Here is an 18,349-nt window from a genome sequence, read left to right as displayed (position 1 = left end):
TGGGGCTCTGTGATCTTCTGTTTGTTGGAGAATGGGAACAGGAATTTCTATGTGCTTTGGACAAAGTGGGCAGTTTGAGGCTTTCCTAGAGGACATATTTTTAGTGTCTGTACAACTTCCAAATATACCCCCGATCGCAAAAACAAAGTTTAGCTTGAACAAAAATACCATTCTCCAGTCGTCTAGTTCTCAATCCCGTGACTTTTTCCACTGTTCTTGCAAACAGTCCTTGCAAGAGAAAGCAACTAGTTTTGGTAATACTACAGTGGTATCTTTTATATATGGATTGTCTCCAGGAAAAAGCTGAAAAAAAATTATTAAAAAAAGGTCTTAAACTCACTTTGGGGCAGATGAAAAAATAACCTGCAAGCAGAAATTATTTGATCAGTTTAGGATTGCATACCTGTGAAAAGGGGCTCCAGGAAGAACGTTATGGTATGGCAAAATTAAGTTAGTGTCTTTCAGACGGGGCATAAAGTTAATAATACACTGAGTATTATTGACCTTTAAACAGAAAGCGTAAGAGTTGTTGTCATTGTAGGTCTTGCAGAATTGAGGCTGTCATACCAGAATGGGCAGACGTTGGTGGAGTCGTCCCTTCTGGCCTGCAGGGATAAGATGAGAATGAGGATCAGATCTTTTTGGTGGCAGAAAAACAAAGAGCCCACGTACTCTGTGGCTTGTTTTTTATTTCTCTCTGTGGTTATTTTTTTTCCTATGTTTGCTGCTATAAAGACAGCATGAAAAATGGCTTAGTAAGTATTGTCTGTTATTTTAGTAGCTGGTCTCTAGATGAGACCTGCACAGGCATTGCCAGCGCTGGCACTTGCAGTCCCAGAGACTTTCTGTTTGGATCTGGACCCCTTTTTCCTTCGCCTTCCCTCTGCCCCTCCAGGTAGTCTCAGATTTCTTTTCCTCCCAAGTGCTCAGACTTTGCAGTTTTTGCTTTGATGGGGTTTGTAAGATCTTAAATCTCCTATGTCCAGCTCTTTTTAATCTGGCTGCTTGTTTGGTGCCAAGTAAGATTTTAGGAAATCTCTAGCCTTTCTAGGACTTCTGTGCCATTGAGACAGAAGCAGATGTGGGTTATCCCAGACATGGCTCCTTGCTTTTCAGGCCTGCTCGACATCTCCAGCAGCTCTCAGAGCAGGAGGATCCACCTGGGCATTGCTTATCTGCTCTATGAAAAAGGCTTTTTGTCATATCTGGGGAAAACCAGCCCGAGCCAAAAAGCAGCTGTGTTTGTGGAGCTTTTGCCCTGCTCCCAGCTCCCCAGCAGGAGCAGCTGTTTGTTGTAATTTCTGGAGATTATTTTATGTTTGTGGTATTTGAGATTAAACAAATGCCCTGCTTGGTGGCAGCGACTGGCCTTTTTGCAACCTGCAGATATTGTATTCTGCAGATGCTGTTTCTGGGGTGTGTATTTAGGCCACTGCTTCCAAAATGAGTGTGTGTGTGTGGTGCCTGTTTGGTTGGTTTTTTTTTTGCCTGGTAACAAACCTTTGGATCCTTTGCCGTTTCCTGTCTGCAGCTCCTGAAAGCAGCCTGTTGGCAGCTGTCCCGCATGCAGGGATCCGGGGATGGGTGTGGGGATCCTCGCTGCAGAGGAGCGCAGCGTTTTTCTGCGTCTGCTCGGGGTTCACCAGCACCGGCAGGCTCAGCACATCATTGCTGCTGTTCCCCGGCCGGGGTTATCCGAGGACCTGGAGACTGCACTGCATAGGAAGCTCTGCAGTGAGACACAGGGATGATAAACAACCAGATGGATCCTCAAGTGTTCCTGCACAGGAATACTTGTGTTGTAAACACGCTGGTCCTACCGTGACACAAGCCAGATTTTCTTGCCTTATATGCTACCCTTGGGAAAGATGGATTTGTTTTTCAGCGGTGGAAGGGGAATGTGATGACAGCATTTGCTTTCTCAGACTTGCTCTAATGTTCTCTGAATCATTTTGTTGAGCAGCATCTTTAAGCAGATAAAATGCTGGTTATGCTTTCAGTCCTCGAAGGCACCCACGGTGTCTGGCTCTGAGGTTGACGTGGTGGTGATGCCCAAGTGAATTTAGGGAGTAAGTGACCTGAAAAAGGAGGTGGGAGGGAAATCTGTCTGCCTGCAGCAGAATCTCTGCCTGTTGACCAGCTTCAGGAGGTATTGGCTGAGCTCTCTGTAAAAGCTGTAATTTCCAGTTCGCAGCCATTATTGGTTAGTGATGGAAATTTGTTTGCTTCTGGTTGCTTAGAAAGATGGGGAGTTCCTCCTTTCCCAGGAGAGTGGGAAAGTCTCACGGCTCTTTCTGCCTGTTCTGCTCTGTTTTCAGGTCTGGAATGGAAGCAGGAGCTGGACAGACCAGCCTGGGGCTGCTTTTGCTGGTGAGGTGGCAGAAGTGGCTGCTCTGAGCTGCTTCTCGCTGCCCCTGCCCAGAGCTTTGCTTTCCCAACAGATCCTTGCAGAACCAGCCTGTTCTGCTCTCAGCAATGTCATCACACCTGACAGGAGCCCAGCTTTGTAGCTGTGCGGGGCAATAGAGCCTTGGATACCTGGTGTTTGTGATTACCTTCCTGCACCTAACTCCAAGCTAGTGTGCTTGGGCATCTGAGCCATCCAACTGAGGCAGAAACGATCAATTTTAGTCCCTCTTGTAGAGAAAGTCTGCCTTTGCAGAATGAGCCAGGGACCTAGCTAGAAATGGAAATGCCAACAGTAACCCAGTTTGTGTTTCTCTCCATTCCTTCTTGTTATAACAAGAATTTTCTGGTCTACTGCAAAGATTTGGGTGCTGAACCAAGATGCATAAACAAACCTGGCAGTTTAAGGTGTCGCAGGGTGTGTTAAAGACTGTCCAGCTATCACAGTCTGTGTCTAACAACTATTGACTAAAAAGAGGGTGATAAATGGAGAACTTGGGCACATATTTTTTTGGAGATGGTGGCTACAGACTTGGGGTAAGGAACTCTTAAAGAAAGCACAAGGGCTGCAGCAAACACTCCAGTGCTAAAGGTAACCAATGCAAAGTATGCTGTCAGTCTGGATAGAAGCAGTGTCATTAAACACATAAATCTTGGGTTCTAGATGTTCCCTGACACTGGAGACACCAATGCAACCTGCAGAGCAATATCTTGAAGAGCCAAGTCATTCTTAAGTAAAACTTTCTGCTTCAGATTCTGGTATCCAGAAGGCTTAATACTAAATGGTAGATTTATGGCTGCCACTAGTTTTATGTCTTCTCAAGAAATCCTCCTTCCCTCTTCATCTTCCCTTGGCAGCAGCCTGTTTCAAACAAGTTTTCTTTCCCCAGCTGCCCAACATGTTCGGTGACCTTCGTTCCACGTTCATTGCTCTGATGATTGGCTCCTATGCTTCCTCTGCTGTGACTTTTCCAGGAATCAAGGTGAGGCCCTGGACTTGTGACTCATGACTTGCTGGAGTTTTGCACCGTTTAGCAATAATGTGGCAAGAAAGAGGGACTGTTTGTTAAAGTACTTGTTTACAGAGATCTGCATTTGCAAGATTCAGTTCCCATCTGTTAAAAAACTCCAAGTGATTGTCTCAAGAATGCAGAAAATACTGCAAATAGAATGGTCTGTTTGCTAATAGACAGAAAAATTTTAAAGGTGCTAAGTAAAAGTGAAAAACTGAACATCTGTTTTTAATGAAAGCCTGCTCTTTTAAGCTCTAAGTAGTATATGTATGTAGTTTTGTTACAGAACTGTTCTTTGTTACCACTTGAGTTAAACCCACTTTAAATGTAGCATGTTCTTTCCCATGGCATCCTCTCAGGCTACATTCAAAGAATATTGCAGTATCTTTCTGCTCTTATAGCCAAAACAATATTCCCTTGTGATTTTCAGGTCATATATGACTTTGGGGTCTCCTTCATCCTTATTCTGCTTGTCTGGGCAAGCTGTGCAGGACTAGTTTTCCTCAACTGCTTCTTCAATTGGCCACTGGAGCCTTTCCCAGGACCAGAAGACATGGACTATTCGTAAGTGTCCTCTAGACTGGCCTTGAGGGCTAATCCCATTCTTAATCTTCTAGAAAGTGCTGACACTGCTAATTAAGAGGAGTGAACAGGGAACTCCCTTGCATGTTGTTTATTGGTGCTATTCCTTTTTAGGTTGAGGGTTTGTCTGCCATTAGCTTTGTCTTGACAGGTGAATGTCTGTGAAAAGTTGAACTTTCCAGAGCATAGGAAGGAATTATGAAGGAAAACTATCTGTCAGTAGTCATAAGTATTTCTATATTGATGTGTGCCAAATTGGCTCAGGGGAAGTATCTCTGTGCTCTGGATCCAGACCATTTGTGGGTTTGTAGGTGAAAACTAGTGCCTTGAATCCCCACGTAGCCTTTCTGACTCCTGCAACTGTGCTGCCTCTGATTCCCTATCCTGTGTTGCAGCTGTCATGCTCTTTACTGCCCAACAGGGTGAAAATAAAGTTCAGCTGGCTGGGATTTGACCACAAAATCACCGGGAAGCAGTTTTACAAGCAAGTAACAACTGTGGGACGCCGTCTCAGCGTGGGGAGCTCCATGAAGGGCCCCAAGGAGCCGGCAGCCTTGCAAGAGAACAACAAGCTCTGTCTGTCTACGGTGGACCTAGAGGTGAAGTGCCAGCCTGACAACACAGGTGTGGTTCCGTGGGTGCCCCAGGGGTGCTTGTGCTGGCACGGGGCCATCGGCCTCTCTGTTCTGCTCCAGGCCTGTTTACGAGATAGCGATAGATCCACGTGTTGCCAGGGCCACGTGCCAGCCACCATTATTTAAATACAAGTTCAGTTATATAAGGAATCCTGCCCATGTATACTTGACTAAATAAGCTGTATGTTCTTGCCAGTGGTGAGGACAACAGCGTGGGTAACTGGCATGGCCACAGAAGGACAGTGCAGCTGGTCACCGCTGTCTCTTAGGTAGACTGTTGCCATCATGACCAAGCCTTCCTTAATTGGGAGTATGGCCAAAGCAAATAGTTTGAAGCTTTCTTTTGCTCTAATCCACAGAATTAGGTGAGTCTTCCTACCTTGCCCTGGTTACTAGTAGGCAAACTCCAAACATCTCTAGCTGTTTGTTATGGAAGTTTGTAAGGGACCAGGTAGTTGCTGATTGTGGACTCCTTTGAGCTGCCATTGGCACACAGTGTTGGTATGGCTAGTTAGGAGAAGACCTGCTAGCCCAGAGGCCAAAGCCTCTTCTGAAATGGTACATGTTTGTGTAGGTATGTTGCCTTCTTCAGAGACTCTGTTCTTCCTTCTGCAGCTTCTCCCTCCTTCATGAAGAGTGTCTTCAGTCCTATCTTGCTGCTCAGCCTTATCACCATGTGTGTCACGCAGCTGCGGCTCATCTTCTACATGGGGGCCATGAATACCATCCTTGAGTTTCTCTCTGGAGATGAAGATCAAGGTAGGGTAACCTGGAGACTTACCTGCTGCTTTGGAACTGAGGCCTGACCCAGACTTGGGCCATGCATGAGGCCAGTGAGCCTGATGGCCATGCATGGTGTATCTGCTGAGTAATTAGTGGTGTCAGAGTGCAGGTGACAGCTGCTGGTAGGGTCTGGCAGGGGGCTGGAACTGGTCCCGGACAGAGGGACAGCAAGGTAGGCGCTTGAATGTCAAATTAATTTTAGCCCAGTGTTTGTTAAATGCTGCTCCATGGTATTTCCCCAGATAAATTGTTGAAAGTAGTATTTTTAAAGTTTTTTTAATTGGAAAACCTACTTCGTCAGGTATTTGCTTTGCTTATCCTAAACAAGCACAAAGTACAGAGCAGCTGACTCTCGTGACTAATGGCAGGACTAGGTGTCTCAGCCCAGCACCCGGGGGTGGGAGAAGTGAAGTCACAGCTGTTTTGTGCAGCTTGGTGAGTGCCAGGGAGGCTGGGGGTGGGGGGTGCTTGCTGCTCTGGACTTGTCTGTATTTATAGCTCTGATTCAGTACATGGAGCAAACAGGAAAGAGTACATTAGTTTACTTGTTGAAAATACCCAGGATTGCAAAACAAGACTTAGGGGTTTGGTTTTTTTTTTTTTTTGGTCCTTTGTAGTGAGATCCAGTTTGAGCTTGTTAAATCTGGATTGCATGAAGCTGATAAATCAAGAGGCACTCCTCTGAAAACAGGAGTGAGCTCTGGGGGGAGGGAAGGAAACTCCAAGTGCCCTGGCATTCCCTGAATTGCTTTGTTTCTTGACAGCCTGCAGCATTCAGCTCTTTATCTCCTGGCTCAAGAGCCCATTTAGACATTAAACAGTAAACAGGACAAACTTCACGCTGCCTACCTTTCCCAGCACAGCTTAGTTTTCTGCTTACCTTGTAACTCTTGCAGACTGATAGTTTTTCTTTTCTTTTTTCTTTTTATCCTGGCTTGCTCTAGCTACTTCTCTTTCATTTTTTCCTTGCATCCCTCCTTGGTATTTTAGGATTAATGTTAACTATATATGTTAATTCTGTTTAGATCAAGCTCTGTCTTAGAGATCATGCCCCTTGGGTGTATTGCAATTTTCTGTGCCACCTTTGAGATTTCTTCCCATTTTCCCCCTCCTTGCCCTGAATGTAGCCTGGGCTTGCAGTGCAGTCCGTGTCTTGGTGTTTCCATGGCATCAGCAAAATAGTGGGGTTGTCTGGTTGCAACAGTGTCAGGCTGCAAAAGCAGTTCCAAGGTGTTTGCAGCTCTCTAGAAATGTAATCTGTGTGGTTCAGGGGAGGATGGGATGCTGCTCCCTTGGATTCTTCATTCTTATTGCACTTATTTACTTGGACGTTATTTGTTTAGAGTTCCCTCCACCTGCAACTGCTCCCAGGAGCGCTCAGCAAAGGAAGAACAGTTGAGTCCACCATGCAAGTGTTATGGTCAAAGAAAACTTAAATATTGCCAGGAGCAGAACAGAGAGAAGGATGTGGGGAGAATCATTCAGATGGATAGTAAAGTCCTTAAGTTGCAGTGAGGGACTGTGTCCTTCAAAGTCCTGCTTCCTGGGCAGATTGAGGACTTAGACCTCTCATGGAACCTGGGGGTGGAAGAAGCAGTCAGCCTGTGGCTACTTCTCTTCTGAAAACCCCCAAAAGATGGGGGAGAAGCTAAGGAGTTCTGTAGCGCTGCAAGTGGCTGTATAATTGTGTTGTAGGAAGGCAGGAGAGAGTAGAGCTATTGTGTGTAGAACTTGAAATTTGGCTGCATCTTTCACAAATGGTCAACTTGCTTTCGAATCCGGTAATGCTTGGAGACCTTGGGTAGAATCCAGGGTGGGCTGGAAAATTCAGCTGTATGAGATGATTGCTCAGGGTAATTTTGAGGGAAAGACATGTAGAACAGTGGATGTCAAAGGTTGTTTCCATGTGTGCACCCTTTTTCTGTTTGCTCTATCCAGGCGTCTACTTCTGCCATGTCTGCTTCTGCTGGTATTTGCTAGGTATTGTTCTCTTTTTCTTTCCTCAGGAAAGACTGTTTTTAAGATGATGGATACATTGGGGAAGCTTTGTTTTGTAGCAGCTACAGTCTCCTCTTATCTTGCTGACCCCATAAATTTTGTTCCCTGTTTCAAGCTGGCATCTGCTTTTGCTGTTTAGAGCCCAAGATTAAGTGTTCAGAATAGCATGAAGAGGCAAAACATGCCAGGGTGGCTTGCTTCTTACCCTCTATTAAAAAATAACCAGACAACAGCAAATCAGCTCCAGGAGTGTTTGTAGAGGGTGATGTCACCTGTCTGTCTTGGCTACAGCAGTTGCTATAATGGGATGGGATGTGGGGCCGCTTCAGGGCTTGGCTTTGCGGAGGTAATGGGGCCATGAATGTGAGGTTAGAGGTTGGAGTTGGAAGTTCCTCTTGGTTCCCTTGCCAGCAACCAGAGCCAAGAAAGTATCATCAGGTGCCATGCCTGGGCACAGCAGGGCAGCCCTGCTGGGCTTTTCTAGAACTGTAGAGGAGACAAAGGCTTGTTGGAAGCTTCATTCCATTACCAAGTTGATTTTGGTATAAAATCTGTTTGTGCTGCTTTGGATGGATCTAGAAATGCATTGGGAGGGTCAAACTGAAATTTTGTTAGTTGTTTTGCTTATAGTGCTGTAACTTGTAAGCAGCCTGTGCTGAGAAGGGCAGTTTCAGACTTACATCCTTATTTCAGAGCTGTGGTACACCACGACTCACCAGCCTAAAAATCCATCACGTGGGCTGCAGAGAGGAAGTGGAAAGAGCACTGCAGGGTGGGGGAACTGTTCAGTAACAGGAGGGGACAGTTTCTTCTAAGTCTACTGGCATCAGCTTTCTCTTAGCAAGCTGTGTAGACATTTCTCCCATCTTTAAGACACGGGGAATTTTCATCAGTTGGATTTTGTAATGATTGCTCCCAGATGCTGTGGTTTTTGCTGTTCATCTCCCCTCCCCCTCCCTCCAAACTTGTCCATTCAGCACAAAATGGGTTAGTCCTCACCTTCCCAGCCTGGCTTGTCCTTGCTGGAGCTTCCCAGCTGGAGATGATGTAGCTGCAGTTCCCAGCAAGGCAGGAGAGGAGCTGCATAAGGCAGGGTTGGCTGTGCAGGATATATTGCTTGTAAGAGCTTTCCCTGTTGGTCCTAACCAGAATAAACCTCATTAGCAGTGAACAGTTACTGGGCCCCATTTCGGGAGCCTTACGTGCTGTTGGGCTGGTGCTGCTCAGAGAATACTAGTGCAGGATCAGAGTGCTTGAGGCAAATGTCCCGGTACATCCATTCTAATGTCATGGCTCTGGGAGGGTGAATGATGAGGTGAGACTTTGGTGTCCCAGCTCTTTCAGCCCTGCCTGGAATTACATGGCGCCTGGGCTATTAATGAGAGTGATCAATGGGGAGGCACAGTTTCTGGTGCTGCTTTGGTATCACTGGGCGGACTGACAGCTCTTTAATTTGTTTTTCCCCTGCAGTGGCTCTCTACACTTCCATTTTTGGGGTATTGCAACTGCTGTGCTTGCTGACAGCACCTGTGATCGGGTACATCATGGACTGGCGACTGAAAGAATGCGACGATGGCTCGGAAGAGAATGAGGAGAACAACGCTGAGCAGTGCGTAGTGTGCGCCACACGCGACATGCAGCCACGTAGCAGGCCTGCTCTGCTCTGCATGATGTGTTTTGTGATAAGAGACTGAAAAGAATATTGTTTCTTCAGTATAGAAACGCAAACCTGAAGGAAGACTTGATAATTGCAGAGGAAAGGACCAAACTATCTTCCATGTCCACTAAGATCAGTCAAGAAGAACAAATTTAAGTTGTAGGAGGGGAGGCTCAGACTACCCTTCTAGCCTAACAGTAAGAGTAACAGCACTGAAATAATTGCCCAGATGTTCCTCAGCTTCCACTGATGGAGATGCCACTTTCTCCTTAGGCAGACCTCTAGCCAAACTGGTTTAGATAGAGTTGATGTGATACGTGGAGAATCTTGCTGTGAGTTCCAGTAGCTGCTGTAAGTGCTTTTGGTAATATAGGTTTTGCTGTCCTTCCAGAAGTGACAAGAAAAAGAAAAAGCGTGATCGCCAGATCCAGAAAATCACCAACGCCACCAATGCCTTTGTATTCACAAATGTCCTGCTGGTTGGATTTGGAATCACCTGTCTTATTCCTAATCTACCATTGCAGGTGAATAGGTCAAACATCTGGGTGTGCTGGAGGGGCTGCCAGGGTGTGTTGTGACAAAGTGACAGGCAGGACAGTGCCAGGAGGTCCTGCAAGCCAGCAGAACCAGCTAGTGGCCAGAGGGCTTTGTGGCACTGCTGGGAGACTTCTGTAGTGCTTTGGGAACCCCAGTCTTAGAGTTAAAACAAATAATATTGTGCAGTTTACATCTCTTGAGAGAACCTAAAGTAGCTATAGTTAAAGTGTCACAGTTGATCCACAACTTATTCACACTTAGTTTCTGAAGCTGAGCTCTGTAGCAACAAATACTTCCCTATAGGGATCCTCTCGGCAGTGCCTGTGCATTTAACCTGGGCTCCATTTAAGCTGCTTGATGGTCAAAAAATTTGCTGTAAGCAGCATGACATCAATATATACGGCAGCTTATTTCTGCATCAAATGCAATGCCCAGTGGTTGCCATGGGATTATAAACCTGTTAAAATATTTATTTTGTGGCACCACCTGTTTTTGGCAGAGGAGCTTAGTGACTTTACACTATACTTAAACATGCCTTGATGAGGTAAGCAAACGGATATAGCTTGCTTACACTTGCATATTGTCTGCAATAACTTGTGGAAAATTAACTAAATTGGCCACAAGCGCAGTAAAGAAGCATAGTGACCCAGGGCACAGCAGCAGTGCCATCTACAAATGCAGTGGGTCTTGTGTGTGGTTAACCTCAGGGTGCACTCCGTGTCAGCCTTTGCAAAGGAAGGAAAAGCAGCATTTTTAGAGAGGAGTACAGTTTTTCCCTTGTGCTGATCAGGTTTTGGTTCTGGGTTCCTCAATCCCACCTCTGTACTGGAAAGGAGAACAGCTTTTAGGAGGGGTTGTATGTTGGGGTCTGACACACCTGGGTGATACCTGGGATGTGACATTTTTCTGCTTCTCTTTTCAGATTCTTTCCTTCATTTTGCACACAATCGTGAGAGGATTCATCCACTCGGCTGTGGGAGGCCTCTATGCAGCTGTGTAAGTCTTTGCTTACCTAATAATATATGGCTGGCCAGATAAACTGGTTTGGGATAAGCTGTCCAGGTGAGGAGGAGATCAGGAAGTCAAGTCTTTGTGGTCAGAGGGGAAAAAATGATGTAACTTGTTTCCACAGTCACCACTGGATGACAGTAGTTGGACTAAAGTCCTGGCTGATTCCTTCCTTGTTTAGAAACAGCCTGAGACAGGCACAGCTTTATATGGGCCTCAGGTGAGACGAGGCTATTGACACTAAGGTTATATAGTAAAAACTCAAGGCTTTTTTTGTCTTTCAATGAGTAGCTATGTGCATGTGAACAGGTAAAACATTAATGTCATTGAATCCATTGCTACTGGTCTGCTTCTGAAATTACATTGGTAAAGCATTGCTCAACATACCCTTAGTGGTGCCTCCTCCTTTTCCCAGGACAGATCATCCATCCTGTTTTCAACTAATCAAAATTATCAATACCTGGATCTAAATACTCTCTTCCTTGTTAAGCATTGGTTTTGGTTTTGAAAACAGACCTGCCCCTCAGTCCTGAGCTGTTGGACAGAGGAGCAGAAAGAATCTGTTATCTTTTAGAGAACTACAGAGTCATGGAGATAGGAAGGGCCCTCTTGAGACCACCTAGTCCAGCCCTCATGCACAAGCAGGGTCAGCTAGAGCAGGTTGCCCAGAACTGTGTCCAGTTGGGTTTTGAATATCTCCATGGATGGAGACTCCACAACTCCATAGACTCTGTCTGTTAAAGATTTTGGTCCCAGTGTCTGAGGAATCCAGACTAGAAAACCCATCTAGGACTCTGCTTCAAAAATGCGTAAACTTTTGGTTCCATGGCAGCTAGAAGGAAAAGATTTTTGTCTTAAGCAAGGTAAATGCCTGTTGCTGTACATATCAGCTTGCCAGTAAATGAATCCTGTTTGACCTTTGAAACTCTCTGGAGCTTCCTGGAGGGAGATATTTTTCCTTTGATTGTGACTTCTTTGAATGTTTGAAGGTTTTGATTCACTTCTTTCTTTCAAAGCTTAGTTTAACCTGAGCTTTTTTAAACACTGTTCAGTCATGAGAAGAGAAAGTTGTTAGACTGTTCCTGAAATTTATTTTTCCATTAGTAGTATCTGATATTCAGCACTTTCCAATCAACAGTATTGTTTAGTTTGACATAGGATCAGACTTGTCCTCTAAAAAGGAAAACACATACTAACCTGTTGTGCAGGTTTCGCTCACTTCTAAAGGGAGCAAATTGTTATGACCAGATGAAAATGATTGCTCAGCCGCAAATGCTGTCATCTGGATAAAGAGACCATGCTTTTAACTTGTAAATAGCAGCACTCCTCTCTTTGCAATACAAACAGTAGTTGTATAAGCTCTTCCACCTGCCTACAGTACAGCTGCACAACACAAGTGCTGGGTCTGATACTTAAGTTTGAGAGTTCAGGGTGAGAATAATCTGCAGAAGAAGGCTCCAGCCTGGTCACCAGCTGCATTCTGCTCTAGAGAGCACTGTGCACACCACCAGGTATAACGAAATACTCTGTAAAAAGAGGTAGTTATATACATAAGTCCAGGAGAGAGAAGTTCATGTTACGCCTGTCTTGGGACTGTGCTCTGTTGCGTTAGTCAACTGGGAATGTAATCAGATCTAGGTGATGTGAACAGTCAAGGTGACATATAATAATGCTGTTCTTTCTCTGTTCACAGATACCCCTCCACTCAGTTTGGCAGCTTGACAGGGTTGCAGTCGTTGATCAGCGCCCTCTTTGCCCTTCTGCAACAGCCTCTTTTTATGGCGTTGACGGGACCTTTGGAAGGAGACCCTCTCTGGGCAAGTTCTTCTCAAATTTAACATGAAGGCTTGGTGGTTAAGATGACCTTGGCTCATTTCTTTGAAAACAAAAGGACTCCTGTGCATGGACCAAGGTTAAAAACAGCTGGGATTTTAACTGTCCTTCAGTTTGCAGCTTGTTAAAAATCAGGACATGGGTGGTCCTGGGGAGGGTCCTGATCTCTAGGCCACGCGTGCCTAACCCAGCAGCCTGTTGCTTTTCAGTCAGCAAACTTGGTTTTAAAGAACTGCAGCTTAAACTGCCCTGCGTGTTCTTTGTGGCAAGACTCCCGCAGCCATGATCCAGAGCAACATGTTCTTGCAGCGATTACAAGAGAATCACAGAATCATTAAATCATTTAGCTTATAGATGTGATGCTCTGGGCACACAAGTGTAAATATAAATACGGTGGAGGTTGTTGGCAATACACTGAGTGGCATGTCTGCTGCTTTGCCCACAGCTGAATGACATGGGCTGGGTTCTGACACTTTGGCATGCGTGACTGGGTTGTCATCTTCCTAACCTGCCTAAATTGTGTTTTTATCTTTCTTTCTGCAGGTGAACGTTGGCTTGCTTGCCATGAGCTTCCTGGGTTTCTGCCTTCCAATCTACCTGGTCTGTTACAGACGCAGGCTAGAGAGAGAAAAAAAACAGAAGATGGATGATGCCAAACTTTTCTTCAAAATCAATGGCACTCCCAACGAGGAAGCCTTTGTTTAAACTGGTGCTTCAAATACAACCTCCCCTGTACATGTTCCTACCACATCCGTGGGTTCTACCTGTGGTGTAAGCCAGGCTTCTTGTCTCCTGGCTCTGCCAGTCTCTGCTCGTCACTGGAGTGAGGACTGAACATCATGACTGAGCTTTTCTCAGATATACGGCAGGAGGAGGCTTCCCACTCCTTTCTCCAGAACACAGGACAGTTTTCCTTTTTAGAAAGGCCACACAGATATTGTGTCTTAAATTATCCCCTGATTGCACTCTCCAGTGGTAGAGCCTCTACATAGGAAATTAAGGAGAGAAGGAATAGATGGGTGAGGGAAGAGGGAAGAAAGACCATAATTTGAGTTGGCAAATGTAACACACTGGAGTCTGTTTTCTTCCTCTCTTCCCCCAACCTTGGCTGACATTGTCTCAGATGCAAGCTGCACTCTCCCTCACTGAGGCTTCATAATGGTCTTTCTGCTTGATGTGTAGCTGGACCCAGTGGTTTTAACTGTCTATCCAGACATACCCCAGACTGTTTCTGAGGCAGGGAAGGGGTTTTTATTCCTATGTATATGAGCACAGCTTCAGTGTATTGCTAAATGTTGGCTGCTAGCACTGACAGCTCCCAAACCTTTTATTACTGCAAATGACACAGACTATGAGCAATGGATCTGCCTTCCACACTGAAATGAAGAGCCTAGTGGACTGCTTGTTCCTAGACCAAGTCTTCAAAGGCCTGGAATTCTTCTTCCCAGCCTGAAAACCACCTGTATGTGTTTTTAAACTGTCTGAAGTCCTGGAACCTTTGAGATAGGAATTGGATCTTGTTTACCAACGAAGTGCTTTGAGACTTGTTGCCTTTGGCCTCTTCTTCCCTCTGATGTGACCCCTGGAGGGGAGCAGCAGCATGTATTTAGTAAAGTGGAAAAGCTCCTTGGAGCTGAGTTCTGGGGCTCAGATACTTTAGTGTTTGTGTCATGAGCTGACTTCTTGTTCAAAGGAATCAAGAGTACAGAACACTCCTTTGTGTCCGGTAACTGGATCCTGTGGACACATGGCAGGGTGATGTGGTGATATCATTCTTCCCCTAGCCATAGCTTATTTACATTGTCCTGATAATAGCCCCCAAGCTGCTGAACACCAGGTTACTGTGACTGACCAAAAAGCTGCTGGTTTGGCTGTATTAAGAGCCTTCTACAATGTTCATGCTCTGTCTGGACAGAGTACTTGGTGATTGATTGTATGGTGAAGATGACTTCCAGAGCAATACATGTGGGTAAGGGTGCCCCAGGCCTGTTTGCCGTGGAGGAAATACAAAGGGAATTCTTAACCTGCTTATTTTTATAGTGATATTCCTAAGTCTTGTCTAAAGTAGACATTTCTGCCCTTAACCTTCTTGTTGAGGTCCATAGCTCAGCCTCTGTAGTTTTGTGACTGGCATTAACCATTTGGACCTGCTCGGAGCAGGACTATGCAGCGTTGAGGATGAACATCAGAGGGTGTTTAGCAGCGCCTGTGCTGGGCTGAGCTACTGGCTGCAGGAAGGTTGGGGACAGAAATAAAACAGATGTTGTGGTGGTGCTTTCTGAACGCTCAGCTCCTGCATTACTGCAAAGCCTGGCGGGGGGGTAAGTCATTGAACTTCTTTATATCTGGTTGGAAAAGTACAAGACTTGCTCGCTGCCCCGTTGGCTCTAAGCTGGGGATTAGAAACAACAGTGCGCTCGGACCTTCGTCGGAGAAATTACTTGGAAATTGGCCAGGCCTTCACCTTTCTGGAGGAGCAAGCTTGGTGACCTTCTGTGCGGAGCCTTGGCTGGAAGCCCTGCGAGGTCCCTGGCTGGTGGCCTTGCCAGCACAGGGTGAGGAGGCAGCTTTGTGGGACAGCAGCGCCATCTCCAGCCACCACCTCTGTCCAAGCCTCCTGCGGGCAGTTCAGATGCAACTGCACTGCATGGTGGTACACCTCTTAGTCTTCAGTCACTCGGTGGGATGTGATTTGCCACTTGAGCATTTGACACATCTGTGGAATTTTTTTTTTAATGTGTTGCCTTTATTAAATGTGTTTGTTCCAAGACAGCCTTCTTGCCTGCTGTCAACACTTTAAACTTCTAGAAATTCTTGTCTTCTGTTGGCCTCTAGCTTTAATGATGATTTAGTGACCTTATGAGCTTTTATTTCTTTTGTGTCAAGCAATAATTAAGGAGGCGGAGTTTTGATTCATTTTCCTGTTCACCTGGCATTGTCTCAAGTAACATTTGGAGACCTACCAGGAGCAGCACAGCTTGCTGAGATTTCCAGAGGGCTTTCTGCAGATTTCTGCATTTCATATTACTATACTTGCTCCTAAATATTTTGAGATGATTCATACTCTTGCTCCGAGATATTTGCGACATGACAATGACAGATTAAGCATCTTTTTTCACTAACAGCTCAGATGAGTGAGTGTCTGAGCCACAGTCCTTACAGTCACAGTGTCTTAAAATAGAGACAGCTGTTGGAGGCTGTCTGTGCGAACGCAGCATTGCTTCCACCTCCCTTTCAGAATACTGAACATCATAACTTCCACTCTTGCATCATTCACATTCCTGATACAAATGGCTTTGCAAAATGGTAAAATACAGAGAATGGCACATTTTCATGAAGTCACAGTGGAGGTTATGCTGCCTTTGAAGTATGTGCAGCTAAATTAAACAAAGACAACCCTTTCATTCCTGCTGTCTACCTCCCTGCTGCAGTTCGCGGTTTGTTAGGAATATCCTCTAACCCAGTTTCATCTGATAAAATGGTGGATGAATGTGCTTACTGTCTCTGCTGCTGTGCCGTGGTGTCCAGAAGCTGCTGGTCAGCTCTGAGGAACAGAGCTCATGCCTTCGAGTCCCAGTTTCAGGCTCTCTTTGCAGCTGCAGTTTGCCTTTGGCTTGCGATCACCAGGACTAGTGGGTACACAATGTTAGTTATTGGGCTGAACAGGCGAAGGGGAACGCTTCCTCATGCAGTGTCAAATCATGGAATTTGTTGCTGCAGAGAATAGTGAGGAAGAGGAATAGAACTTTTTAAAGGGGCTGGTTAAACAATGGTCTGATGCATCCATTGACTCAGGGAGATTTTAAGTAGCTGTAAATAAGGAAGTTATGCCAAGGAAATATTACTTTTCTTCATGCTCTGTCTCTTAAGAATCGGTCAAAGATGAAGAAAATATATGCTGGGCTAGGTGAAACACCGATCTGATCTTGTGGGGTTTAATTTACTCTGACGGGTGTGAACCCAACTAATTAAAAAAGCATTCTCAAATTTATCTATCAAAAAAGGAAGTATTTGCATGCAAGATGTGTGAATACTCTACTGATTGTGGCATAACTGCTTCAATGCTGCCCGTCCTGCAGGGGTGAGCCCCGCAGAGGACAGAGAATTGTGGCTTCAGCCTCCTCTGAATGTTGTCTTGCATGGTGCAGAAACAAACACTGTTGGGGTTGTCCTGCTATATGTGATTGTGCACAGGCAGTTTGCCTCGTTCTTTGAGGCTTATGGAAATATAATTGTGGATTACATACGTTTGGAGTGGAAAACAGCAGTGCTGCTTTCTGGCCAAGTGATGCAGGACCAAGAAAATTCCTGATGTGCTCCTCTACGTGCGTGAGCCACCTTGTGGAAAAAATTAACGGGCTACCAAAGAGCCACATCAATTTAAATCAATAATACATTTACCTGTATAACTCAAATGTAAATCACTGTGTTTTAACTACTTTCATAACTCCTAAATGCTAGAATTTGTAGGTTGTGGGTGGTTTTGTTTTGTGTTTTTTTTAATGCCCCTTGTACCCTCTTCCCCTCATCCATATGAGATGTGCAAGAAGGGTGGTAATTTGAAACACTTCATCTCCTCTGTAGGAGCATCCCCAACTGGATGTGATGAAGCAGAAACCTGATCTGTGAGTACCTGCTGTTTGTAGGAGCCCTGAGAGTCAAGGTGATGGCACCTACTGGAAACACTGTTCCCAGCATTTAATATGCATCTGTATTAAAAAACAACAAAACCACAAACAAACAAAAAAATAACAGAGTGAGGAAGGGAGTGCAACAGTTATTTTCCTCTCACTAATTTGTCACTACCTAACCCACATCAACAGGGTCTTCTACAGCGCTAATGGAATGGTGGCAGAGAAAATCTGTGCTGTTTTGCTTAATATACGCTTATAACTTTATTTAGTTACTGCCACAGAGTATCTGGATCCTCGTGATGAAACTGGACACAGATGTCTGCCAAAAAAAAAAGGAGCAAATCTTGCTGAGACTCCAATTTAACCGCAATGCTGCTCCAGCGACTGAAATGTTCAACTCCCACGCCAAAGCCTGGCTTCTTCACGCTCTGTCTACAAAGGAAAATTGTAGGAGAATAAGATTTTAACTAAGTCAGTGAATCACTAAGATGTTTTGAAGTAGATTTCCCTATTGTCAGGCTGAAGAATTTGAAAATATGCCACAAAATATAAAGCGGATACTGTAGGGTAAAAAAAAAAACGGAATCTTTACAAGTTTTGTTGCTTTTTTTTTCTTTGAGTCTTTTCTGCATCTGTAGAGCTCTGGGCAATCCCTGCTTCCCAGTTTAGAGGTGCAAAGTGTTCATAATGGAAACTGATAGGAAGGGACTGTTTTGTTAGTTTGTGGAGGTGTGGGGGGTTTTAATTTTTATTTTTATTTTTTTTCTTCTCCAAAGCCACTTCTGATTTATATTTCACAATGTTATGTTCTTGGGAACAGCTGAAACAATGACGTATTATGTAGGTTCATTCTTACATGTTAATTATAAACCCTACAGGTTCTTGTTTTTCTACCTGTGCTGCTCAAGCTGCCTCTGCGCAATCTGTTTATAACAAGTGTCCTGTGCTCCACGTTGTCATCCTGCTTATCACTTCCTTGTGCCTGACCCGCTGTCATTCGCTTTTTATTCCTGGGACAATCCTCTTTTTCAGAAAGCACCATCTTTTTAACCTGAACCCTACGTCCTCCTGTTCACGTTTATTTTTGTAGTGTGTTCGTTGAACTGTAAGTGTAAGCTCTTTGGGGCAGGCCTGTGTCATCTCTCCCATGTTTGTAAGGTGATGTGCATTCTTGCCGTACTAACTAAAAATAAATGTGGTATTAAGTTAATCATTAGTTTTCCTGACCATAATAAAGGTATTGCTTGGTTCCTCATGAGACTA

At 44.9% G+C, this 18,349-nt stretch overlaps 1 protein-coding gene across 3 annotated transcripts in view; it reads left to right on the top strand.

Annotated features, from left to right (window-relative positions):
- The window catches only part of SLC43A2 (solute carrier family 43 member 2), a 34,350-nt gene extending 16,011 nt beyond the window's left edge, over positions 1–18,339 (top strand). For all 3 annotated transcript variants that reach the window (XM_082068364.1, XM_082068363.1, XM_082068365.1), the window contains exons 6-14: positions 3,297–3,389; positions 3,850–3,983; positions 4,423–4,625; positions 5,252–5,395; positions 8,888–9,026; positions 9,466–9,598; positions 10,534–10,607; positions 12,313–12,436; positions 12,996–18,339. In XM_082068364.1, coding sequence (XP_081924490.1) covers positions 3,297–3,389; positions 3,850–3,983; positions 4,423–4,625; positions 5,252–5,395; positions 8,888–9,026; positions 9,466–9,598; positions 10,534–10,607; positions 12,313–12,436; positions 12,996–13,157 — 1,206 coding nt within the window. In that variant the 3' untranslated portion in view covers positions 13,158–18,339. The remainder of the gene's footprint in view (positions 1–3,296; positions 3,390–3,849; positions 3,984–4,422; positions 4,626–5,251; positions 5,396–8,887; positions 9,027–9,465; positions 9,599–10,533; positions 10,608–12,312; positions 12,437–12,995) is intronic.
- Positions 18,340–18,349: the final 10 nt, after the last annotated feature.

The sequence above is a fragment of the Streptopelia decaocto genome (assembly GCF_964273445.1).
Source record: "Streptopelia decaocto genome assembly, chromosome: 18".
In the NCBI taxonomy this organism is placed as follows: domain Eukaryota; kingdom Metazoa; phylum Chordata; class Aves; order Columbiformes; family Columbidae; genus Streptopelia; species Streptopelia decaocto.
The sequence above is the reverse complement of the archived record's forward strand: the minus strand, read 5'-3'. Positions and strand labels throughout refer to the sequence as shown.